General features: G+C 46.1%; 1 protein-coding gene across 1 annotated transcript in view; it reads right to left on the bottom strand.

Annotated features, from left to right (window-relative positions):
• The window catches only part of LOC147463901 (Nucleotidylyl transferase superfamily protein), a 102,963-nt gene that overhangs the window by 61,467 nt on the left and 13,978 nt on the right, over window positions 1-27,518 (bottom strand). Inside the window, exons 2-7 of the mRNA XM_086491829.1 lie at window positions 17,785-17,904; window positions 17,397-17,582; window positions 17,272-17,323; window positions 16,613-16,678; window positions 500-586; window positions 321-413 (exon numbers count right to left, since the gene is read on the bottom strand). Coding sequence (XP_086347955.1) covers window positions 321-413; window positions 500-586; window positions 16,613-16,678; window positions 17,272-17,323; window positions 17,397-17,582; window positions 17,785-17,904 — 604 coding nt within the window. The remainder of the gene's footprint in view (window positions 1-320; window positions 414-499; window positions 587-16,612; window positions 16,679-17,271; window positions 17,324-17,396; window positions 17,583-17,784; window positions 17,905-27,518) is intronic.

Genomic DNA, 27,518 nt, shown 5'->3' on the forward strand with positions numbered 1-27,518 from the left:
CCCTCAACACGACCACCGTCCCACTCCCCCCCCCACTGCACTCTTCTCAGGCTCAGCCAAATTTTCAGCAAGCAATCAAGTACCTGGAGGGCTTAAAGACAAATTAAGAAGCTGGATTTCTTGATTTCTGCTTGGCCTAAACTGCTGATACTGCCCTTTATAGCCGAACGACTCTAAAAATTCCACTATATTACAAAACTGGTCTTATGCTTTCTAAAGTTCAAAGATTTTACATCATTTTGATGCCCAAAGAAAAATCCGCAGGAGCTTGGTTACTTGAAGTGAAAAATTTGACATATCATGTAAGAGAAAAACACCACCTGTAAAGCTGGGAAAAATAAAGACTCAATAAGAGCCGGCTTATGGAAACCAATGCGAGGAGCAACATCTCTAGTCATCCTAAAATAAGGATCCTGCAACAAAGCACCCCAACCATGGGATATAGCAAAGAAACATAACAAATCCTGAACAAAGAGCATAATCAAAAGACAAAGCCAACCTGATCAATTGCACATGGTATAAGACAATGAATATCTCGTTTTTCACCGAAAAGATGAGGAAAAGACGTTGGGAAAGACGGAGCTGCCTGCATGACCCGTACATAGAAATTAGACACTCGCAAGCTTTCTTATCATTTCATGAAACAAAGTTGATGCACCTTATAATCTTTCGACATCCCCACTAACGTCATCAGTGTCCAATAGTGGGTGTAGAACTAGGTACCAAAATATACTCCCACACACACACGAGCATACATCAATACAAAGATCTGCGTAGTGAGTTTCTGTCATAGCTCTAGAGATGCAGCGTAGACTCAGCCATAATGAAGCCTAGCACTAAAAGCAGCACTACGTAGGAAAATTAGCACAAAAATTGCTGATGAAGCATAATCTTGCAACGTTAGAGTGGTTCTTACTTGAAACAGCAATGGGTTAGCTGAGTTCCAGTTAATCTAAGCAAAACTTGATTGGGACGTTAAAAATAACAGAACGCAAATTTGAGAGCCGTGTCCCTTGTCCAAAAAACTATTTTGCTGCTAAAATTGTTGCGGCAACTTCCTCCACAAAATGAAATGGAATGAAACAATTTCAGAAGGCAAAAATGACCTATAGGACCCAAAAGTAACAACCATAGTGAGACTGACACAATTGTCTAGGACAAAAAATAGAAACTAGTGTAACTAAAAGCTGAGAAAGATGCTATACACACATCATGAGTCACGATGTGGGCAATAGGAGAGGAACTCAAACAAAAAAAATCAAGAAAGGGTAGTGTACAAAATGAGGAGCATCTTATGATCTGTGTCATGGGTCTCCATAATATGGTGTCTACCTCCACACACACACACACACACACACACACAAATGAAATGAAATGAAATATTATATTAACGTCTTCAAAAGGCCTATGAGACCAATCTGTTACAAAATGGTGAATCTAATACCATATTTGGGTACAAAAGAACTAGATACTACTACTAGAATCCATCCTCATCTGCACTCTGGATATCGAGAGAGGATAGCTCGAATCCTCTGCTGTAGTCTCCGTCGATGCTGTGTAGCCCCTCTCCTCAATCGTGGCCGTCTAGATCTCCGCAGCTCCAGTACTCGGTCGATGAGAGTGCCAGTAGTGGTCAAATGAGTGTGGGCCGAGCTCTGCAATGATGACTGCTCCTCTGACTGTCCCATATCTAGTGAAAAGAAACCTGTAATCTGTCTCTGGGACTGTCTCTCTCTATCTCTCCCCAGTAAAGTGTCTCTATATCTGTGTAACTCAAGTAGATATAGCCCAAGACATCTCTGATCCTCATAACTCATGACCCTAGAGAAAGGACCGAAACCCTCTCTAAATAAGCAATGGAAACTGTCACGAGGACGTGGCAACTGCTAACCTTAGTTGTTGGTTTCTTTCCAATGATTTTTATTTAATTTTTGAGACCCTCTTTTTGAAATTGCAAACGGTCAAACATTGTATGGCCAATGTGAACAGTAGTTTCACCCGCAGACGGGAAGTTGGTCGGCACTGGAATTCGTATAGTAAGAGGATGTCTAGGCTCAGTGCAAGGTCCTGTAGGTCCCCCCGTCGCACTTAGCAAGTTGGTGGATACTAGGAAGTGAACTCAATAAAGGCATAAAGTCAAGGTGGGATCTACAAAAGAAAGTATCCGACAGTTGGGCCACATTGCACTTTTGGATGCGGTCCCAATGAGGATAGATGGTCAGAAGACCAAAGCAATGGAAACATCTCCTAAAAATTAGGGAACTGCTATTTTGGGCCGTGAAATGTCTTCGCGTCATTACCTTCGGTATGACCAGGGGAACATTTTATTACTCTGCTGCAAAGTCAACTAATGCACCAGTTGAGAGATTTTTAAACAAGAAACCCAATGCGAGGAAATTGCATGTATGAGTGCCTAGTGGCACTTTTTGGCCAATTTACCAAGTCTGGGAGAAGAGAATTCGTAAGTGACTTTTTGGAGCAGTTTTGGAGGCTAATAATTGTGATTTTCAGCCATTTCTTTGCATTTTTGAGCTTCCCGTGACTTTACCTTGGACCAAGAAGCTCATTTTCAGCATTGGAAGGCATCAAATGCGTGTTTACAATGCTATTTTGCTGCGTTTTCAGCGATACGCAGGTTTTGGGAGCCATGGAATCTTCCCCTTTTGCATCTATTTGTTCACAGATGCATTACAGGTCAAGGGCAGAAGAGGGGGCACTCAATTTATGCTGGGGGGATACTTCATTGAGAACCTATCATAGGTTAAGAGCTATGGAGTGCTTTCTTTCTCTCTCATGTACAATGTGGTGCTAGGAGTGATGCCTTGCACGCTACACACTGCTCTCTCTCTCCCCAATGTGCAGTTATGTGATGCCCCACAAGAGGGCTCTTCATTTGACTGACGTACAACTGTGTGGGTTCATGCTTTTGTGCCGAGGCAAGAGCCTCCTTGAGCAGGAACAAGGGTAGCTAGCTGCTACTCCAAAGCAGGCACCGGTGAGGGTCATAACCTCACCGTACAGGTGCATTTTCAGCGTTGTGTATGCGCTGTAAATTGACTGTTTTTCAGCCATACGGACGCCAGAACTATTGGGAATAGTGCCCCACTGGCAAAGGACAGTTAGGGGATTGTTTGGGGTTGAAAACAGGGCAAAAACCAGTAAATGCAGCGTGCTGAATTTACTGTTTTTGGGCAGGAATCGGAGGGTTTATGACAGTGGATGTGAGTTCCAGCAGGGGAATGGGTTTCGCGCAAGTTTTGGGGCTGTTATGCTGCCGAAATTTGGCCAATACAGGTGGTATCTAGCGGGATACTGGTAAAGGATTCCCAAGACTCTACTTTGTAATTAATTTACCCTCTCAAAGTATAAAGAAATACCGAAAGGGGTGCCAATTTTTGGGGCCTATAGGTTGTCGGCGTCTGCTCGGGGCATTCTAGCTTCCGAGCCGTGTGTGTATTCAAGTGTTAATTCCCGTTGCAAGTTACCTTTGCAAAGTGCTCTGTGTGTGTGTTTAAAGTAAAGAATTTCGGGTGAAAGCCAACGCCTACCGCCCCACCACGGGCCGGTTTCAGGAAACAGCCCAGTATCTCATAGTACACTGTGCAATGACATATGTAATGTAGCTCTGTCTCCACCTATAACTGGCATAAGCGGCATATCCTGATGTCTGCCGATATCTCTCTAAATCTACCAGCCTCAATCTCGAGCTCGTGTGAGGATGTGCGTATCTGACCAATGGTACACCGCAAACCATGAGACATATGTGTGTCCATGTAGCTGGGTCGAATCACAAACCCATCTCCTGTGAGGTGGAGAAGATGCTCTGTATAGAAATCCATCTTCGTGCCCAACTCCTATGGCGGCTCTATCCATGTCCTCTTAGTATCCAGTTGGATCAGGTCCTGACAAATGAGTCCAGTAATCTCCACTCGTGTAAGAGACATCGAGGGTGCCTGAAGAGAGTATTGGAAAGGGGGCAGCCTGTCCATGGTGAAACCATGCATCTGAAACCATGATGTCATCTGTGCATACCAGCATGAAGTGTCTTCTGCTGCTTCCTAGAGGCCGTAATCCTGTTGCAAGTATTTGTCCACGTTAATTAGCTCCTGCTCCTCTTCCGTGCCTACTTCCTCGCAATAAACCTCAAGTGTATTTAGCTGGTAGACGTTGTCCAAGTGAATCAAGACATGCTCCTCTTTCGCAGCTGCAGCAACTAGCTCGGCTTGGTGGTAATCCTCGAGGTCGCCGACACCAGTGGAAGACTCAAGGGCCAGTCTAGATACCAAGGGCCTCTCCATACGTCTCCAACCATCCTTGCCTACAGAAGGTCTCCATGTCTGCACCCCATACAACATAGCTGAGGCTACTAAGGTATCAAAGAGCCATAACTTTGTTCGAGGTTCGTGCAATTGAACCTGCGAACACATCCTCTCCAAGCCTCCCAAGGCCGCAAAAGCTCTAGTCAGTCTAGTCTCTGCTGCTCTCCCCAAAGAACAGCTCGGCCCAATGAAGACAACCCCAAGGTAAGTGTATGCATCTGTATACTCTACAATCTCTTGACCATATGTGAAAGTCGGTGTTGATCTCCTAATCCACTGTGTTGTGGTGTTAAACACCATAACCTTGGTTTACCAAGGTTTACAAACAATCCACTATCCTCTGCAAATTTGTGTAATGCATCCAACTGTCGCTGCATACCCTCTGGTGAGTCAGAGATCAATACAATATTATCAGCATATAGCAACAATGGGATCCACGTCCCTGCCAGTTGGGCACCTCTATCACCCTCTCTGTCAATGTAATCAGACACCTCATCAACATACATACCAAATAGAGTAGGAGACAATGGGCAACCCTGTTTCACCCAATGGTGAAGTGAACTAAATCAGATATCCCCTCCGGAGTGCATACATGTCCCATCACTGATCTGTATAGAGCCATAATCCCCCAACACTATGAGCACCCCCATCTCCTGCAATCTGCGCATCAATCAAGATCTCGGTACTATGTCAAATGCTTTGCGGAAATCCACAAAGCTACAATAAATCTGTCTCCCATGTGACCTGCCCTCCTCAAGGATGGCTCTGAGTGTCAGAATATGATCAAGAGTGGAGAAACCCCTCCTGAAACCGGCTTGGCCCTTTGCTCGTACACCCTCACCCTTTGCCCAATTACTCAACTCCTGCTCAAGAATGGATGCATACAACCATGCCAATGTGTGCCCAACCATAATAGTGCGGTAATTCCCAAGCTCTGTAGGATCACGTGCTTTAAAGATAGGCACAATAGTAGACAATCTCCAAGTCTCAGGTAACCCCTCACACATAGTTGAACAACACTGCAAGAACCTCTACCAGCATATCTCTAGCATGTGTAAAGTGCTCTGCTACTAGACCATCATGATCATATGCCCTGCTGGTCCTCATCCTGTCAATGGCTCTCTTTACCATCTCAGTGGTAAAGAAGGTGCTGGTAGGTGGGCATGGCTCTGTAGGATCTGGAAGGGGATCCTGTCCAGGAACCGTATATAACGATGAGGCATACTGGCCCAACACATCAGGAGAAGTAATCACTGGGGGAGGGGATTGCTCATGAAAGAATCGTTATGCCTCTCGTGAGTCTCTACTCAAGAACAGCTGATACAAGTCTCGCTCCATCTGGGCCAAGTGAGCTCGTTTCTTCCGTCGCACAAGGCGTCAGGAAGCAATCCGAGATTGTCTGTAAGTGATGACTCCTAAAGGAAGATCCCTCTGAAGCTAGGCTCTCATCTCTCTGCACTCCTCATCATACCAACTATTCTGGGGCTGAGTGTGTGGGTATGCCTCTGATGCTACACCATGCAGTGTCTCAATCAGTAAAGTGGTGCACTCCTCCATTGAGAGGCCAGGACCAGCTGTGCATAGACGGCTATAGATCTCCTCTGTATAAACTGAATCAGTCTATGGCGTAAATGTATAACGGGTATGTGACCTACCTCCTGATGTTTGGGCTGTACTATACTAAAATGAACCAGAAAATGTCAAGTGCATGATCCACTGCTACGCCCACTGGTCTGGCTCCCACTATGAAATCCTGAATACAAGGAATAAAGCTCAGTTGTGCCATAACATAGTCCACTGTACTGGCCCCGTGTTTGTGTGGAAAGCATGTGAAACTGGCTGCTCCAGGAAATCGTTGTAAGGCATTCAGACGGCTATAGATCTCCTCTGTATAAATTGAGTCAGTCTCTGGTGTAAATGTATAACGGGTATGTGACCTGCCTCCTGATGTCTGGGCTGTACTATACTAAAATGAAACAGAAAATGTCAAAAGTGCATGATCCACTGCTACGCCCATTGGTCTGGCTCCCACTATGAAATCCTGAATACAAGGAATAAAGCTCGGTTGTGCCATAACATAGTCCACTGTACTGGCCCCGTGTTTGTGTGGAAAGCGTGTGAAACTGGCTGCTCCAGGAAATCGTTGTAAGGCATTAAGTATGGCTAACCCATGTGCAATTGTCATCTCCGTGAGGTATCTCCCATACTCCGTCTGTCAAGCCCCAGCTCACCCACATCCAGCTCTCTAAGCATCTCATCTAAAGTGTCGTAGAAGACTATCTGAGAGTTGCCCATTCGGGCATTGAAGTCCCCTAGGGGGATTATCACCATCCCAAGAAAACTCCCATATATCATCATCTAGTATAGAGAAAGGCGATTGTCCTCTAAATGCAGCATATACTGACGTACTGGTGGGGAAGTAGCATATGGCAATGTATAGAAATCAGCCTGTGTCAGCTCTGAGGCTCACCCACATGTATCTAGCATGATCATCTCTCCGTACAATATGTAGTAGTGGATGTAACTCCTCCCTAAATAGCACTGCTACTCCTCCTGAACCTCTACTCCCATGCTCAGATCTTGCGATTGCCCCGTGGGCTGCCTCCCATCTGTATCCCACCACATGTGGCATAAGCTGTCCGGGGGCCTGATGCGTCTCTGAGAAGAAAACAATGTCCCTGTCTCTGAAACTAACTTCAAAGGCACCAACGTCCAACCTCATAGATCCATTACAATTCCAAGTAGCCATCTTCAGTGTGGTCCCATAGGTCTCACACCGTCATGTAGAGCGCCGCTCTACAATCACCACCCGACCATCTCTGTAAAAGGCCATCTTTCCCTTCTCCCTTGCCGCCGTAATCTCTGGCATTACCTCTCTCATATGCGCAAGCTGTGAGAGAGTGAGATCATCACCAACAAAAATACCTGTCTTCTTGAGAGTAGGCCTCTTTCTCAAGAATTCCTTCTTTTCTTCCAAGGAGGGGAAGCGTAGTATGAGAGCTCTCCCTTTTGAAGATTCTCTTGGGCCATGACTCTTCTTGCCCACTCTCCATGCCTTTGTGTGTGAAGGCTTGTCCACCCCCATCATGGATGTGAGGCTTGTGACCTCTTTTTCCACATTGTTTAGGTTCTTGAGGCCGGTGACCCTCACATGTACAACCCGCATCCTCCTCCTTTGTTCCTCTTCGAGGGTCATGTTAATAAGAGTGGGTGTACAAGGAGCTTCCTTACCTTTTCCTTTCTTGGCAACCTCAATCCATTTTTCGGCCTCCTCTACTTTCTTTTGTGTTGCGGAGATGACCGCAGCCCATGACTTCTTCTCCTCACCTTCCTTGATAACCCCGTATTTCTTCTCTCATGGTATTCAATTCTTCCATCATGGATGTGGATCTCCCTAGTTCGGTTTCTCGATCGATCGACGTGCCTTCGGTGTAAGGAGGGTGTGAGCTCTGTGGTGGTAGCTGCTCCTCCGACTGCCAAGTGTCTGCTCTAAAGAAGTCTGTGATCCGTCTCTAAGACTAGCTAGCCTCTCCTCTCATCAGGCTCTCTTTGTGTCTGTGCAGTTCGAACAAAAACAGTCCGAGGCATCTCTGGTCCTCATACCCCATGACTCTAGAGAGTGGTCCAAAGCCCTCTCTGAACCGGCAGTAAAAGCGGCCTCGTATCTCATAATAAATTGGGCAGTGGCATGTGTAGTGTAACTCTACTGGTGTGAAGATGTGCGTATCTGGCCATTAGCGCATCATATCCCACGAGATAAGTGGGTGTCCATGTATCTGGGCCTCATCACAAAACCATCTTCAGTAAGCTAGAGTAAATGCTCTCGATAGAAATCTATCTACGTGCCCAGTTCTTGAGCCAGCTCTATCCAAGTCCTCCTGGTATCTAGCTGACTCAGGTCCTTGCTGATGACCCTGGTGATCTCGTCCAATAAGTCCTCTTCACAGTTATCTCAGCTCCATAGAGAAATGCAAAAGCCACCAAAGTGCAAATGAGCTAGAGCTTCATCCGAGGCTCCTGAAACTGAACTTGCGAACACATCCTCTCCAATCTACCTAATGTTGCATGGGCTCTAGTCAATCTCGTCTCTGCTCCTCTTCTCAGTGAAAATGCAGGTCCGCTAAAAACCACTCCAGGGTAAGTGTAAGCATTTGTATACTCCAGAGTCTCCTAGTCGTATGTGAATGTAGGTGTTGACCTCCTGATCCACTGTGAGGTGGTATTAAACACCATAACCTTGGTTTTACCAAGGTTGACAGACATACCACTTTCGTGGGCAAACCTATGCAAAGCATCCAAGTGACGTTGCATCCCCTCCGCAGAGTCGGAGATCAACACAATATCATCAGCATATAACAATGTTGGAATCCATGTCCCTGCCAACTGTGCACCTCTATCACCATCGCTCTCAATGTAGTCAGAAACCTCATCCACATACATACCGAATAGAGTAGGAGAGAGCGGGCAGCCCTGCTTCACCCCAATAGTGGAGTGAACTAGTGTAGATAGACCCTCAGAGGTGCGTACATGCCCTACTACTGATCTGTACAATGGCATGATCCCCCAAATGAGCTCTGTGGGTACTCCCATCTCCTGTAATCTGCGCATCAATCTAGCTCTGGGTACTGTGTCAAAGACTTTGCGGAAGTCCACAAAGCTACAATAGAATCATCTTCCATGGGATCTGCCCTCCTCAATGATGGCCCTGAGTGTCAAGATATGGTCAAGAGTAGAGAAACCTCTCTTGAACCCTGCCTGCCCAATTGCACGCATTCCTTCCCTCTCTGCCCATCTACTCAGCTGCTGCTCAAGAATGGATGCGTACAACCGTGCCAATGTGTGTCCAATCATGATAGTGCGATAATTCCCAGGCTCCATAGGGTCTCCTGACTTGAAGATCGTAGATGGGCTCCTAGTATCAGGCAAGCCCTCACACATGGCACGGTTAAACATAACTCCTAGAAGCTCTGCTAGTAGATCTCTAGCATGCATGAAATGCTTAGCCACTAAGCCATCATGATCATATGCTCTCCCAGTCCTCACCCTGTCAATGGCCTGTTTCACCATCTCAGCGGTGAAAAAAGCACATGTGTGTGGGCATGGATCGGGGGGGTCGAGAAGGGGCAGATGTCCAGGTACTGTGCACACAGATGACGCGTACTGACCCCAAGTCTCTGTAGAGGTAATGGCAGGGGGGGGGGGGGGGGGGGGGGGGGGGGGGGGGGGGGGGGGGCTCATGAAAGAGTCGCCATGCCTCTCGCGAGTCCTGACTCAAGAATAGCTGGTATAGATCCTGCTCTAGTCGAGCCAAAAATGCCCTCTTCTTCCGCCGTACTAGGCGTCGGAAGTCATCTCTGACTATCTGTGAGTGATGTCCCCCAAAAGCACCTCCCTCTGAAGTCTAGCTCTACTTAGGCGGCATTCCTCATCATACCAGCTGATCTAAGTTATGCTCCCTGAACAGCGTCTCTGCTCAAGCTGGGTGTGTGGGTATGCCTCTGCAAGCTGCATCATGTAATGTCTGTGTCAATATAGTAGTAAGCTCCTCCAGAGGTCGCCCTGGCTCCTCAGTGCATAGGCGTCTGTAGATCCCGTCTATGTATACTGAATCCGTCTCCTGCATGAAGGTGTAGCGAGTAGGGGCTGCTACCCGTGGCCTGTGTGCTACACTAAACTCGAAAGAGATGGTCAACGACACAAGAGCATAATCCACTGCCACCCCAACAGGTCTGGGCCCAACTATGAGATCCTGGATACTAGAGATGAGACTCGGTTGTGCCATGACATAATCCACTGTGTTGGCTCCATGTCTGCGTGGAAAGCATGTGAAACCTCCCGCAACCGGAAATCTCTGTAGGCCATTCAAGATGGTCAGTCCATGTGCAGTTCCCATGTCTATCAAGTGTCGCCCATACTCAGTATATTCCACATCCTGTGATAGTCTGGACAGGCCCGTCTCTACAACAACAGCTCTCTCAGCATCTCCTCTGAAGTATCATAAAATACTATATGGTGATGGGCAGTCCTAGCATTGAAGTCCCCTAGAATGATAATGTCACCATCTCTAGAGAACTCCCATATGTCATCATCCAAAATAGATAAGGGGTATTGTCCTCTGGGTGATGCATAGACTAACGTACTCGGGGGAAAGAAGCAAATAGCAATGTAAAGATATCTGCTTGTCTCTCCTCTCAATCTCACCCACATGTACCTAGCCTGCTCATCTCTGCCGGCTATATGTATCAATGGCTGCAATTCCTCTTACTGCCGGTCCCCCTGAGCCCCGCCCCCCTGAGCCCCGCCCTCTGTGCTCTGATCCCGTCTCCTATCTGCAAGCTATCTCCTATCTGTATCCACTGATGTGAGGCATAGATGCCCAGGGGCTTGATGTGTCTCAGAGTAGAAGATGATGTCTCTTCCAGTAAAACTATCCTCAAAAGCACCCACATCAAGGCGCATAGATCCATTACAATTCCAGGCGGCAACTTTGAATGTGGTCCCATACGTCTCACACCGTCATGTGGAGCGTCGCTCCAGTATTACCAATCTTCCATCTCGGTAAAAGGCAGGAAGACTCGGTAAAAGGCAATCTTATCTTTTCCCCTTGCCGCTCTAATCTCCGGCATTACCTCCTACATATGAGCGATCTGCAAGAGGGTAACATCGTCCCCGAGAAAGATGCCCGTCTTTTTAAGAGTTGGCCTTTTCTTCAAAAAGACCTTCGCTTCCATGGAGGGAAAACGAAGGATGAGTGCCCTTTCTTTTGAGGTTTCCCCATTGCTTTCACATTTCTTGTTGCCCACTCTCCAAGCTCTTGTGTGCATCATCCCATGAACCCCCATCAAAGCCATGAGTTCTTTTACCTCTTCGTCCACATTATCTTTGTCTTTGAGCCCGTAAATTCTCACATGTAAAGCGCGCACACATCTTCTTTGCTCCTCCTCTAGTGTCATATTAATAATTGTGGGTGTGGACGTGGACGTTATTTCCATGCTTATTCCTTTCTTGGCAACCTCAATCCGTTTCTCCGCTTCATCCGCCTTTTGTTGAGTCTTTGTAATAACATCTACCCAAGAAGTCGTCATCTCTTTGTGTTGCTCTTCTCCCTCGTTGATGGCCCGTATTTGCTCCTTGATCGTGTTGATTTCTTTTATTACTGAGGTTTGCAATTCGCCCTCTTCAACTGTGTTTCTTGATCGTACTTCAGCGAGATCCTTCTTGAGTGACGCAATCTCTTCATCTGGAGCCGTCACACGAACTTCCAGTGCATTTATCTTGCTTTCTTGGATCAACACGCATCCTTCGAGCATTTTTATTGTGCCCAATAGGTTGAGGTTTATCTTGGTAATGGTTTCCATCATTTCTTCTTTGCACTTTTGAATGGCATTCTCTAAGGGGTCTATCTTACCATTCTGCTTCCTCATCCTTAATCGCCACCAAAAAAACAAGAGCCACTATGCGCACATATGTTTCCACACTATGCATACATTTTCTCCCACATCAAGCATACATTTTGCGTACCCTTGCAATTTCAATTAGCTTGAGAAACTTGCACCCACACAAGCATCGGATCTTCCGGCTCCATGAAGCCTTCGAAGCAAAGGAAAAGAAGATCCTCGTTCTGAGAGGGAATGCAGAACGAGGAAAGTACAGCGAAACAGAGAGAGAGAGAGAGAGAGAGAGAGAGAGAGAGAGAGAGAGAGAGAGAGAGAGAGAGAGAGAGAGAGAAATGAAATGAAATGAAATGATATATTAACGTCTTCAAAAGGCCAAAATGACCTATGAGACCATCAGATACAAAGTGGTGAATCTAATACAATGTCTGAAGTACAAGTACAAAAAGTACTGAAAGTAAAAATGAAAACTGAAATGAAGTGTGAAATGTGAAATGTGAAAATGGAGAATAGGCCCTCAATGACAATCTGGGTGTCGAGCTAGAATGCCTCTGATCCTCTGCTGGAGTCTCCGTCGATGTAGTGTACTCCTGTGTCTCGGTCGTGGTCGTCTCGATCTCCCGAGCTCAATCGCCCTGTCAATGAGGGTGCCTCTGGTATGAATGCGGGTACAACCCTGTGCTGATGGTTGGTCTCTTGGCTCCCTCGATCCAAAGAAGTCTGTGATCTATCTCTGCGACTGTCGTACTCCATGTCTCCCCAACAGACTGTCTCTATGTTGGTGTAGCTCAAGTAGATATAAGCCAAGGCATCTCTGGTCCTAATACCTCATGACTCTATCTAGGGGTCCAAAACCCTCCCTGAATAAGCAATGGAAGTGCCCTCGTATCTCATAATACACAGTGCAGTGGCATATGTAGTGTAGCTCTGTCTCTGGCTCTCTACCGCATAGTTGACATATCCGAGACTCTGGTGGTATCCCTCTGAATCTACCCGTCTCAATCTCCCGCTGGTGTGAGGATGTGCGAATCTGACCAATAGCACATCGAAGACCATGAGATAAATGAGTGTCCATGTAGTTCGGACGAGTCACAAACCCATCCCCTGAAAGTTGGAGAAGGTGCTCTTTGTAGAAAGCCATCTTCGTGCCCAACTCCTGTATCGGCTCTACCCATGTCCTCCTGGTGTCCAACTTTATAAGATCCTGACGAATGAGTCTAGCGATCTCCGTCCGTGTGACTGGCAGGAAGGGTGCATCCAGGGAATACTGAAAGGGAGGCAATCTATCCATGCTGAGACCATGCCTCTGAAACCATGAGGTCATCTGTGCATACCAACATGATGCATCTCCCGCTAACTGTCTAGAGGACTCAAGAGCCAGTCTAGTATATCTGCCTCTATGTGTATCCCATAGACTGTGCATAAAGGACACTGATCTGGTAAGAGCCTCAATCTCTATAGGAGGGGCGGCTACCTCCGCTCGAATAATCGCATGTGGTACAGAGGCCTTGGCTCTACTCATCCGGGATATCATAAATACCAAGGGTCTCTCCATGTTCCTCCAACTGTCATGATTCACAAATGGTCCCCAAACTTGGACCCCATAAAGCATAGCTAAAGCAACCAAAGTATCAAAGAGCCATAGTTTTGTTCGTGGTTCTTGAAACTGAACCTGCGAACACATCCTCTCTAGCCCTCCTACTGCCGCATAGGCTTTGGATAGTCTAGTCTCTGCTTCTCTCCTCAGGGTAAACCTCGGTCCCGTGAATACCACCCCCAGATATGTATATTCATCTGTGTACTCCACAGTGTCCTAGCCATATACGAGTGTAGGTGCCGATCTCTTGACCCACTGTGGTGTGGTGTTAAACACCATAACCTTGGTTTTACCAATGTTCACAGACAGTCCACTATCCTCCGCAAAGTTGTGCAATGCATCCAAATGTCTTTGCATGCCCTCTGGCGACTCTGTCCCTGCCAGCTGAGCGCCTCTGTCACCCTCTCTGTCAATGTAGTCAGAGACCTCATCTACATACATACCAAAAAGTGTAGGGGACAAAGGACACCCCTGTTTCACTCCAATAGTGGAATGAACAATGTCAGAAATCCCCTCAGGAGTGCGTACCTGGCCAGTCACTGAGCCGTATAAAGCCATGATCCCCCATATGATCTCTGTGGGTACTCCCAACTTCAGTAGCCTGTGCATCAATCTGGCCCTCGGCACTGTGTCAAATGCCTTGCGGAAGTCCACAAAGCAACAATACATCCGTCTCCCATGTGCCCGACCCTCCTCAATAATGGCTCTGAGTGTAAGAATATGGTCCAAAGTGGAGAAACCCCTCCTGAATCCAGCCTGACCTGCTGTTCGTATGCCCTCATTTTCTGCCCATTTACTCAGTTGCTGTTCAAGAATGGATGCATACAATCGTGCCAATGTGTGCCCTATCATAATAGTACGGTAGTTCCCTGGTACCGTGGGGTCCCCTGCCTTGAAAAGAGGTACAATAGTAGATAATCTCCAGGACTCGGGTAGTCCCTCACACATGACACGGTTAAACAACCGCGCAAGAACCTCTGACAGTAAATCTCTAGCATGTATCAAGTGCTCTGCCACCAAACCATCATGATCATATGCTCTCCTAGTCCTCATCCTGTCAATGGCGTTCTTCACCATCTCAGTGGTAAAGAAGGTACTAGTGGCTGGACATGGCTCTAGAGGGTCTGGTAATGGTGGTTGCCCAGGTACTGTATATAATGATGCTGCATATTGACCCCAAATCTCGGGAGAGGTAATCACTGGAGGAGGTGAGTGCTCATGGAAGAGACGCCAGGCCTCACTTGAATCTCGGCTCAAAAAGAGCTAATACAAATCACGTTCCATCTGGGCTAAAAAGGCCTGCTTCTTCCGTCGCACTAAACGCCAAAGGGCAATCTGAGACTGTCTATATGTAATGACTCCAAGTATAAGCTCGCTCTGAATCTGAACTCTCATCTCTCTACACTCCTCATCATACCAACTATTCTGAGGCATGTTCCCAGAACGTCTTCTCTGATATGGTTGAGTGTGTGGGTATGCCTCTGCTGCCGCCCCATGCAAGATCTCCGTCAATAAAGTGGTGATCTCCTCCACTGTATATACAGGCTCGGCTGCCCCCATCCGTCTGTAAATCTCTTCCACATAAACTGAATCCGTCTCTGGTGTAAAAGTATACCGTGTGTGTGCAATCCTCCGTGGTGTCTGAGAGACACTATACTGGAAAGAGACTGAAAAAGTCAGGAGAGCATGGTCCACTGCTACTCCAACAGGCCTAGGGCCCACACTGAGATCTTGAATATGAGAGATGAAGCTCGGTGAAGTCATGACATAGTCCACTGTACTAGCCCCATGTCTGTGTGGAAAGCATGTGAATCCCCTAGACGAAGGAAAAATCTCTAGACCATTAAGTATGGCCAGACCATGCGTGGTTGTCATCTCCATGAGATATCTCCCATACTGTGTGTGCTCTTTATCCTGTGAGTGTCTGTCAAGTCCCATCTCCGATACATCCATCTCTCTAAGCATCTCCTCCGAGGTATCATAAATTACCGTTTGGGAGTTGGCCGTCCTGGCATTAAAGTCTCCCAAGAGAATGATATCTCCATCTCTAGAGAACTCCCATATGTCATCATCAAGTATAGAGAAAGGGGATTGCCCTCTAGGTGAGGTATAGACTGATGTGCTAGGGAGAGAGAGAGAGAGAGATGAAATGAAATGAAATGTTTTATTAACGTCTTCAAGAGGCCAAAGTGACCTATGAGACCAAAAAGTTACAATTGGTGAATCTGATACAATGTTGGGGTACAGAAAATACAAAGAGCTAGAAAAAAAAAAGAAATGATATATTAACGTCTTCAAAAGGCCATAATGACCTATGAGACCAATCCGTTACAAACTGATAGAAGAAAGAAAGCTCTATTAAGATTCTTCGGAGGCTTGAGTTGACCTACAGGACAAATCAAATACATCCCATGTAACATTCCACTTCAAGCAGCGATGCCATGAAGGCATAAAACAAAAATAAAATGCTTCTGAACTCTTAGAACTCATAATAGTTAAAATTACAATGGGGTAAAATGAAAATAGTTGTATCTAGATAGGGTGGATTCACTCCTTGAGGAGAGGATACGGAAGTCTCCAGAGATTGCTTTCCCTCCTCTATATACTACCCATTTGCCATTATTCCTTGCTTCTTAAGCATAGGCACTCTGCTCATCTATTCTTGAGCTGTAGTGGTGTGAACTCATCAGATACCTTTGTCCCTTGCAGAGACTTAAGACTCTTTCATTGTTACTATTTTTTCAAATCATGGTACCATCTAGCATCTCTGACTTCATGCAAAAGTTACTTTACCAGATTGTAGTTGATAAGTTTGCTCAAGTTATAGACAAGCAAATCTCACCCTGAACAGGTCTGCCTGGACAGTAATGCAAGGGGACCCATTGAGGCAAGAGTGTGAGCAAGAAGATGTAAGTGCCTCTACAAGCTCAAATAGAGCAAGGCATTAAACGATCAGCAATGACAAGCTTGTGCATAGATTAAGATGGGTACAGTTGCAGGCATAAGACAAACAAAGAAGCAATGAATAACAATCAGGTGGGGATCTAGCACTAGCCAAATCCTCTGTTCCTAGTCATTTGCCTTCAAAAGTTTCATAGTCGAGGCATTTGTGTGTATACGATGGCAGTTGATACAAATGGCTCAATAAGGCAACCTTTCTTTTGTCACATTATTTTAATCAACGGTAACAGGGAGTTATCATCTTGAGCCGTCTGATTGCTACAAGTTATACTGTCATGCTTCATGTAAATATAATCCTGTGCAAAACAATGTATTAATACTGAGTACGATGCAACTAATACCTGCACAGGCGGAAAGCTCACTTTGCCGATATGGTCCTCCCCCGTAAATCCGAAAATGCCTCTGGCCTACACATACCAGACACAAACATGCCAGTCAAAATCCTCTGCTCAGAAAAGAATAGCATACTCAGAAAGCCCAATCACCCACTGCAAAATACCTAGAAAAAATGATAAACACAACCAATTAAATGGCCAGTTATAACAGTAAACAGTCAAACTTAAATGACAATGACACCTCGAGATCTTGACGGGTTTTGATAATTTACGACAAGCTGAGGTCAAGTAGACATTATGCAATCCTCTCACATTTTCGTGAGGCCTACTATTTGCACATATTCCCATGACCCTATTAGTGGCTCGTAGTCTCTCACATCAAGCGGACTAAATTATAAACTCTGCAGTCACCAATTATCGTAGCAAATCAAGCAAAATGCATTCCACACCTCGATCTTTTGCCTGGATATATTTAAGAACCTAACAGCTTTTAGACAGCTCAAAAAATGCTCAAGTGAATCAAAGGAGAGTACATCATGCATGTGTGACATCTGATTCTCAAGCAAGTATAGGCAATATTGCGATATTACTGTAAAATCCAAAAAACTGAATAGATTGTCCAATTGCTAGGGCAATGCACGTAGAGGAGGTTAATGCAAGCTTACTTGATTCAGAGTGACACACTTGGCAATCCTCACCATGTTCTGGTAAAAGTTACTGAAACATGTAAGCACGGTCAGTTACAAAGCTTTCTTGTGGTAATCAAATGCGTTTGATTCAATGTACCTACCCGCCAACATAATCAAAATCACAAAAAATGAAGGTCCTAGTGATATCAAAACCACAAGCAATAATATCTTTCGCATTCTCGCGCGCCAACCGCCTACTTTCTTCCACAGAGATGTTTTTCCAAATGCACTTCTCATCATCTGTGAGCTGTATAACAAGAGGTACTTTGAAAGCATCTTGCAAGTATCTGTACAGTAAAGCACCATATGTTTACTCTCCTGTAATATAAAACAATAATGATAAATAGCATTGCTAAATCTTCATCATGCCAACTTTCTATCAGACAACGAATGACCATATAATTCTTCATAGGATACGGTGAATCATAGACCTAACGAACCTTTCAAATTGAACTGCACAAAAAATAAGTGAATAAGCGAAGAATTTACTTTGTAAATAAAAATGGTACCAGGTGACCCAAATGCAAGGCCTCCGAGGAAGGTCCCCTGCCAGTGTAAAGATAAAACTTGTCCCCATTCTCATAACTATCTAGAATTTTGTCGAATTCTCTGCAGAGAAAGAAAATATCATTAAAAATTCTACTTTTACCAAAACAAACTCACACCTATTAATATTATTGAGTTGTTTGTACAGAAAACCAAAAATACAACTATCATTTAGATACCCTTGCTTGTAAAACAAATGAAGGGGCGAGAAAGGCCCCCCACCCCTCATGAGAAGGCAAGGTAGTCTATCCTCCAAACATGACATGCCAATCAGCAGGAATAGCAGCTTCAAACTCTATCAAACCTGTAGCAACCCCACGTCGGATCCCATACATACTGCTAATGAAATCTGTGGCTAGCAATGAGGGCCTCAGACCATCTATGTAGAGATGCTGCTGGACCACTGTCCCATCTAGCCCAATTAATGTAGCTCCGCTCACCAAGTTGCCGGCCCTCTCGGTCCATGACATAGGCGTTCCAAATCAAGGGATGTCTCTCATGCTCCTCCAAGCATCAAGTCTCTATCGAATCAATGCAAGATGTATAGTCAACCATATCCTCAACAAGCAACGCCCAATGAAACGGATCGTAGAACGCCAAGAGCGCGTAAAACGAGGAACAGCAGGAAATAAAGCACGGTAAAGAAATTGCTTCCAAGGCTCAGCCCCACGAAACAAACCTCTGACTATGAGCTTGGCAAGCAATTCGCCACTCTATACCTCCAGATCAATAATGCCCAAATCTCCTTGCTCTTTCAGCATGATAATAGTGCGCCAATGAACTCTAGGTCACGTGCCTCTAGCGCCATCTGAGACACTTGTGCACCAAGCACCGCAACAGTGACACAACTCTAGGGTATAAAGTCTAACAAGAGGTAGTAACCCAACTGCACAATCACAAGAACAACCTAATTTACAATCAAAGCTCTACCAACCAAAGATGGACCAATGGCACAACTTTCTCCTAATAGACTACAAGACCAGTGAAAGTTGTCCGAATATCCAAGATACTGTAGCGCGCAAGGACTAGACCAGGATGAGAGCTGGTTGGACCAGGGCGAGAGAGGACCAGACGAGCAGGCTGCACATTGCAAGGCAAAGTAGGCGAAGCTAGGTAAAAACCCAGCTAGCTTCCTCAATTTGTACCTCAACGGAGAGTGAGACTTCAGTTGAGGTCCCACCGGGCGTGCAAAAAATGAGAGCACCTGTAGCGCGGATAATGTGTCTTGCTCTCTACAGTGGGTGCTCCTCAGTGCAATGTGCGCGACAATCTCACTCAAAACAGACTGAAAACAAAGGAACAATAGATAACAACTAATCACACAGAGACACAACAGCAAACCAGAACATATGACTCGACTATCTCAAAGAACCGATACAGACTCTAGCGTGGCAGCACACTCAGCTCCAGCCCAGGACTCACAGGTACAATGGGGGTGTCGAGGCTTAGATGTGCAAGGATGGTGAAGACGTGTTGTGTATCGACTCGCTCCTCTAGACGACGACGCTCCACCATATATGAAGAAGATGATCTCTATGACCCAACAGCTACTACTCATGTCCCACCATAAAGAGCCACCAACGGCTCATAAATGTCAGCCATCTAAGTCTATCTCCAGACTGAGTGGTGGTGGTGACCTGGCCACGATGTCCACTAGAACCACCGTCGTATCCCTGCCACGTGTCGTTGCCCAGCCTAGACAGTCTGTCCAGTGTGAACTAGGCCAGACCAACCGTACTGACCAACCGTACTAACTGTGTGTCCTGTGAAAGTGACATTGTAGCCTGCTACAGGTTGCCCGCCAAAAGACCGCTCACCGTCCCGGTGAGAGGAAATACTGAAAAACTTGAAAGAAAACCACTAGGTACCGCATCTGTACGTATTTCTTGAAGCAGGTGCTAGGCCCAACCATGACCTTACATGCCTCAAAAGTGGAGTTAAAAACACTACATTGCTTGCAAACGCCTTAAGCCTTTGAATAGACAGGAACCCAGTATGATTGCATAGTCCAAGAATCCCAATTGGCAAAACAGACTGAGGCTCCACAGCAAAGAGATATGCTCGGTTGGATCCAGCGCATCTTTATCCTCCATAACCATAGTGAGAGGAAAATGACCACGTCCACGCTTGCAGATGAAGTTGCTCGAAAAGAGGGATGACCAGAAGCTCGAGTAATACCGCAATTAAGGTTAAGCTCCATCGTGATGGCAGATCGAAAAGCATTTACTGCAACACGATGGCAACCATGTCCCATGGCTAGGAGGGGTGGGGATGGCTAGATAGGGGCGAGGGCAGGGAAGGGGTGGGTAGGGCCGAGGGCAAGAGAGGGGTGGGTAGGGGCGAGTAGGGGTTGGGTAGGGACGAGGGTAGAGAGGGGGTGGGTAGGGGCGAGTAGGGGGAGGGTAGGGGCAAGGGCAAAGGGAGGGGGTGGGTAGGGGGCGAGGGCAGGGAGGGAGTGGATAGGGGCGAGGCGCAAGAGAGGGGTGGGTAGGGGCGAGTAGGGGGAGGGCAAGGGTAGTGAATGGTGAGGTTGGAAAGACATAGAGCAGAGAGATATCATGAGCATGAACAGCGAATTTATCAGGCTTGAAATCAACATCTTTTTGGTTGTATCCCGTCTTGAGGAAGCTCTGCGAAGGGAGTTCGCTAGACACAGAGGAGAGCTTTGTTCTGGTCGGAGAAGCAGACACTGGGGCTGATGGTGAAGGGGGGTGAACTCCTGTAGAGGGGATTTCTTTCCGCTTCTATGATTCTTCATAGGCTCATCAAATACAAAGGCTTCCACCAAGGGCGCATCAGGAGTATTCTCTGTGACCTTCAACCTTTGAGCTGGCTCAGGTGGCTCATTAGGTTTAGTTACTGTGGAAACATTGGAAGAGGGTGTAACTTCAAGCAAAGAGTGAATAGAGACTCCATAACAAGGCATAGATTTGGTAGCATCCAACCACTCCAACAAATCCTCATCTGACCCGTCACGTGGAGTAGCCTGTTCCAATTCAAGGCTTGTTGCTAGGGACAAAGAACTAAGTTGCACGACGGGATCCATGCCTCCTTCTAGGCAAATTGGTTGCATCCGGGAGCCAGGAGTATGTATCCACATGGCATCGTTTCCCCAATCATGAAGTGCTTTAGTGTGTCTCAACCATGGTCTACCGATGAGCAAGGGAAATCGCCCTACACCTGTGGAAGACGAACCACAACAAAATCCAAACTAAAAGTGAAATCTTGTACCTGAAGAGGCACCTTTTCCACTATGCCCACAGGGTATAATGTCTTCTGGTCGCCCAATGTTACTGTGAAAGGGGCAGGTTGAGTAGGCTGCAGGCCTAAAGCCATCATAGTGAACCCAGGCATCATATTGATGCCAGATCCACAATTACTCCTGAAAATTGCCGACCCAGGACGGACATTGTCAGGCGAGGGCTTCTATAATCAGTGAGTGGAGCACCGGGATTGGATATCATATAGGACTCTGATGGTCGCACTGGGAGGTGTCCGCCACCGACCTGCTCCAGGGTAAAGTGACTGAATAACAGCAAGGGTGTCACTTCTAAAACTCGCATCTAATCGCAGCATGTCAAGGGGATTGTCACCAGCGTGTGACTACTATCTATCCTTTTTGTTGATTTCTTTCTTATTATCTATTTACTTTCACTTTTTGGAAACACCCCTTGGGAAATCTAACTGCCCTGCATTGCATAGCTAGTGTGGAACTGTCCAGAGGGAGTCCAGGCCTGAGGGCAAGAGAGCACTAAGGTTGGACAAGGACTATGGTTAGCCAAGTGGGGTCATTGACTAGCCATACTGGAATCCTTTGTTACAGAGGCTACATTTCAGTTCTGGATGTGGCCACAGTGTACAAAGAGGGTCGGATGACCTAGAAAGATACAATGGCAGCATCTCCTAAAATTTAGGGAACTGCTATTTTGGGACCTGAAAATGTGTTGGCGTCATTACCTCTGGAATGACAAAGGGAACATTTTCTTACTCTGCCGTAAAGTCAACTGGCCAACCGGTTGGGAGATTTTTAGGCGGCAACCTCGAAACGGGAAAATGCTTGTAAATGTGCCAAGTGGCACCTTCTGGTGCACTTTCCTCATGCAACAAGAAGTGGCGCTGAATTTGAAGGAGAGAGAGCCTCATTTTCAGATTTTGTCACAGGTTAAGAGCTATGGAGTGCTTGCTTTCCCTCTTATGCACAGTGCGGTGCCAGGAGTGATGCCCTACACGCTACGCACTGCCCTCTCTCTCCCCTTTGGCAGTATGTTATGCCCCTCTAGTGGGCTCTTCATTTGACCAATGTACAGTTGTGTGGGTTCATGCGCAATTGCCAAGGCAAGAGCCTCTTGCACAGGTACTGGATTAGCTAGCGGCTAATCCCCCCGCAGGTACAGGTGAATTCGGAGAGGTTTCACGCCAAAAATCTCGTCCGATTCAAAGGGCAAGTAGCCCTACAGGTGCGGGAGCTCGAGGACTTGCTACAGATGCGACCGGCACACGAAATGGAGCCCGAAACAGTAAATTACAGCCTGCTGTGTATTTTTGCAGGTTTAGGGTTTTGGCCCTAAACGGTCCCTAATACCCCCAGGAGGTTCGGGGACGCAAGGGGACCGCTGTACAGGTGATCTGGCGCATTTTCGGGGCTGAAAACAGAGAATTCAGCGTGCTGCAGATTCTCGCCAGGTTTTGCAGAGTGCCCGTATGCGTCGGGAAGGTCAATCAATGCGTGGAAATACTGACTGTGAAGGGTTCTAGTACAGTTATGCTTCCGAAATCAAGCCAGAACAGTCAAAATTCAGCCAAGGTTGTGCGGGGCAGCTTGGAAAGAACCACAGCGTTTATTCCCTCTTTTAAATAATAAAGAAATACCGAAAGGGGCGCCTAAGTTAGGGGCCAATCTGGTGTCGGTCTTCTCATACAGGTGCATTCTAGCATCTGTATCCCATTCCCCTCTCTTGTGTCACTATAGCGCAGGTAAAATAGACGACTAATAATGGGTGAAAGCTAAATCAAGGTTTGAAGTAAAGTCTAACGCCCTTTTTGGATTGAACAGGCCGGTTTCATGGTTCCATCGACGGGATTAAATAACTTTTTCCCATAGAAGTGAGTCTTGGTCAGATTGGGCTTGAAGACACAGGGGATCATAGACCAGACACAGGGAATTGTAATTATGGCTGACAGACCAGATGATGTGACCGAAGATGTTTCCTATTCACAGGGTCAACAGACACATGAAGTGGGTGAGTCCTCAAGACCACCACAGACGGATGATGATATATTCAGGACCCAGTTGGCTACTGCTGTGGCTATGTTCACACAAGTAATGCAGAACCCGAGGTTTTTAGCCTTTCTGCAACCTCCTGGTCCGTCTCAGCAAGTTGGGTCACTGGATCATATTCAAAAGCCTGTTAAGGCTCGAGCACAGGTGATTCATACTGCACAGTCAATGGAAACACCTGTACACTTGACGGAGAACATGCAGTCTCCACAACCTGTGCCTAAGGTGCAAGAGCAGGTGGCTGAGATGCCAGTCTTTCAAGCTGTACCAGTTCAGCCCGCCACCTTTCAGCAGCCTATAGCTGGTTCTCATGGGCAGGGAAGCAACCTACAGGCTATGCAACAAGTCTTCCCACCACCTTCAGTACACCCTGGCTATTTTGATGGTGGATCGGTATTCCAGAGCATGGCTGGTCATGCACCTGGAAATCAGTTTTACACGCCAGGAACAGTGTTTGGGGGTGCTCAAACGATGATGCCTAACCCCATGTACAGTGTCATGGGTATGCAACCAGGGTTTCAGAGCACTCACAGCCAATTTGGGATGCCACAAGCAAATTTTGGTATGGCTGGAATTACAAATCAGCAGCCAAATATGGCGTTTCTAGGTCAACTTAATTGCGGTCAGGGAACACAAATGAACCCTAACAGTGTTCCCATGTTTCAGTCACTTCCATATGACAATTTAACGCCGCTGGAGAGGCCAACTCCGTACAAAGAAGGTGGCAAAGGTGTGTCATTCACGACCTTTACAGGGTTTGATGACAGGAAGAAGGCTCTTCATTCCTCCAGCAGTTTGACAAGGCCTATGCAGGGGGAAACTTTACAGAGGCTTCAAGGTCCGCAAGGCAGCCACTTTTCTTGACAGGGAATGCGGGACAATGGTGGACAACTTTATTGCTTCAAGGGCAAGCTCCGTCCACATGGATTTACTTCAAGCAGATTTTTGCAGCAGCATGGTTATCTGATGACTTTGAAGCAGATGTCATGACAGAATGGCACCAGCTTAATGCTGCCACTTGCAGAAATCTGGATGATTACAATCGGAAGTTTTGGAAAGCTCTACTTCCAGTAACTTCCTATAGGTTTGTGCCGTTGACAGAACAGATTGAAAAATACTGTTGTGGCCTACCTAAAGGATTGAGAAAGTACTGTACGAAGACAAAAGTCACTACTTTGACGCAGCTCATCGAGGTAGCAAACACTGGCAATGGTTTGCTCAAGGGAGAAGATTGTGAATTTAACACTGGCGTCACGGAAGGATCAGCCAAGAAAATTCAGCGAAGAAGTATGTTCCCAAGGAGGCTCCGAAAGTGACTCAGGAGCCAGCCAACGCAGGGAAAGGCAAAGCTTCGGCTGAATCAGAAAAGGGACCAGCGAAGAAATGGAAAAGACGTTTTCCTCGCAAGTCTGAAGAGCAAAAGAAGGTCCTGAGGACAGAGAACAAATGCTTTATCTGTGAGCAGCCTGGCCACATTGCTTACAACTGTCCTACAAAGAAAAGGCCAGCTGATTCTGAAGACAAGGAGGACAGGAAAGGAAAGAAGCCCATGGCTGGTCTAGTGCCAGATATGGTGGGCGACAAGCCAAATTCAGATGCAAGTGAGCTTTGCAGAGCATGGGGAAAGGTCAAGGATCAAACGGTGCTTATCTTCTTTGATCCAGGTGCCAAAGCCAACTTCATTTCCCCAGAATTGGCTTCAAAGTTGGGAATCAGACCTGAAGAGATGGGGTATACAGCAGAGGCAGGTTTGGCATGTCCTGGCCATACAGAGGCTGTGACACCCATCATTGGAAAGTTGCGTCTACATATCCAGTCCTATGTAGATGCTTGAAGAATTTTAATCATGCCACTGGACGGATGTGATGTGTTGTTAGGTATTCCTTGGTTGTTTCGTGTACAGGGAATCATGGATGCCTACAACAAAAAGGTCACTGTACAGAGCAGGGGAAAGACTCACATTCTGGATGTAAAGCTTAAAGGGGAGTCTATTCCTACTGTATCAGCTTCTGCTATTACTTCTGTAATGAAAAAGCATCTTTTTGCGTACTTGGTTTTTGCACGTGATGTGTCAGATTGTGATGAATCAAATTTATCTATGCTAGATAAAGAAAGGTCAATGTTTTTACAACACTACAGTGATTGTTTTTCCGATTCATTACCGTCTCAATTACTGCCAGAGAGACCCGAGGACCATGCGATAGATTTGGTGCCAGGCAGTAGCCCACCAAATAAGCCTCTGTACAAGGTTAGTGCGGCTCAGCAGAAAGAGAAAATGGGCCAAGTACAGGAGCTGTTAGAAAAGGGGTTGATTCAGCCCAGTTCATCTCCATTCTGTTCTCCAGTGTTGTTGGTGCAGAAAAAGGATGGCTCATGGCGTATGTGCATCGACTACCGTGCACTGAACAAGAATACCATCAAGAATAGGTTCCCTATACCTAGAATTGATGATATTATGGACAAATTAGAAGGAGCAGCTATGTTTAGCAGGATAGATCTAAAGAGTGGGTACCATCAGATCCGCATTAGAGCAGAGGATGTGCACAAGACTGCTTTTTGAACAACGTTTGGCCTTTACAAATTTTTAGTGATGCCCTTTGGTCTCACAAATGCTCCTGCTACGTTCAATCGGATGATGGATAGAATTTTCCGTCCACACCAGCAGTTTGTTGGTACATTCTTTGATGACATGATAGTCTACTCAAAGAATGAAGAGGAGCATAGGCATCACTTGGCCATTGTGTTCAAAGAGCTACGCAGTCATAGGTTGCTCATCAATGCAAAGAAAAGTGAGTTTTTTTCTGGAAGAGATTCACTTTCTTGGACACATTGTCTCAAAGGATGGTGTCAGAATGGATCCTGCAAAAGTTGAAGCGATCAAGTCATGGCCAAATTTGAAGACTGTGCATAATGTCCGAAGCTTTTTGGGACTATGCTCCTATTACAGAAGGTTTATCCGAAATTTCGCTGAGATTGCTTCACCTTTACATGCTCTTCAAAAGAAGGCAGTCACCTTTAGAGTCACCTTTAGATGGACACAGAAAGAGATTTCAGCTTTTAATCTCTTAAAGGAAAAGATGACTTCGGATCCAGTCATTGTGTTGCCAGATCTTAGGAAGTCATTTGTGGTCCAATGTGATGCCCGTGGTAGTAGCATTGGTGCAGTGCTAATGCAAGATGACAGGGTAGTAGCCTATGAGAGCAGAATTTTGCAAGGGCCAGAGATGACCATGCAGGTCTATGAGAAAGAGTTATTGGTTGTGATTCATGCACTCTTAAGTTGGAAACACTACCTGCTAGGTGCAGATTTCGTTGTCCAAACGGATCATCAGACCTTGCGATACTTCTTGACACAAACAAAGTTATCTGAGAAGCATATGCGATGGGCAAATATCTTGTCCATGTTCCATTTTCAGATTATGCATGTGGAAGGCAAGAAGAACGTTGTGGCTAATGCCTTGTCAAGGAAGCCACAAATTTCAGCTGTGTCAATTCCTTATCATCATGAACTTGATGATATGAGAGAACAGTATGCAAATGATGAAGATTTTGCAAGGGTCTTCGAGCAACTAATGAATGGACAACGTCATGAACACTATCTTCTTAAAGACGGGTTCATGATAATGCATGGCAGATTGTGTGTCACAAAGCCATTGCGACGCAAAGTGATGGAAGAGAGTCATGTCCCACCGTATGCAGGGCATCGTGGTATCGATGCTACAGTTAAAGCGGTTGAGACATTCTTCTACTGGCCTACATTAAGAAGAGATGTGGATGCCTTTGTGCGAGAATGCCTAATGCCAAAAGGTCAAGTTTGACAGGCAAAAGGCACCAGGGTTATTGCAACCACTACCTATTCCAGATAAACCATGGGAAAGTATTGCTATGGATTTTATCTTTGATCTTCCGAGAACGCAGACAGGAAACGATGGTATTTGGACCATTATTTGCAGATTCAGCAAACAGGCTCATTTTATTCCTGTCAGGAAGAAGATAAAGCCAGATCAGATGGCACGCTTGTTTATGAGCAATATTTTCAAGTATCATGGCATGCCACAGTCGATTGTTAGCGACCGTGATCCACGCATGACAAGTTTGTTCTGGAGAGGTTTGTTTGAGAATATGGGCACCACGCTCAAATTCTCTTCGTCATTTCATCCTCAAACAAATGGGCAGTCAGAAGAGGCAAATTCTACTGTCCTAGATCTGCTGAAGTGCTATGTGTCAGAGCATAAAGGAAAGTGGGAGCATACAATAATACAGTGCATTCATCAACTGGCAAGGCACCCTTTGAGATAGTTGAAGGTGGCAAGAAAGTTCCTCCCATACTGCATACAAAGGACAAGATATTTGAAGCAGATAAGTATGTTCAGGACATGGATGAAATGTACCAGAAGGT

This window comes from Adiantum capillus-veneris, chromosome 2 (genome assembly GCF_014529385.1).
Source record: "Adiantum capillus-veneris isolate H3 chromosome 2, ASM1452938v2, whole genome shotgun sequence".
NCBI classification, from domain to species: domain Eukaryota; kingdom Viridiplantae; phylum Streptophyta; class Polypodiopsida; order Polypodiales; family Pteridaceae; genus Adiantum; species Adiantum capillus-veneris.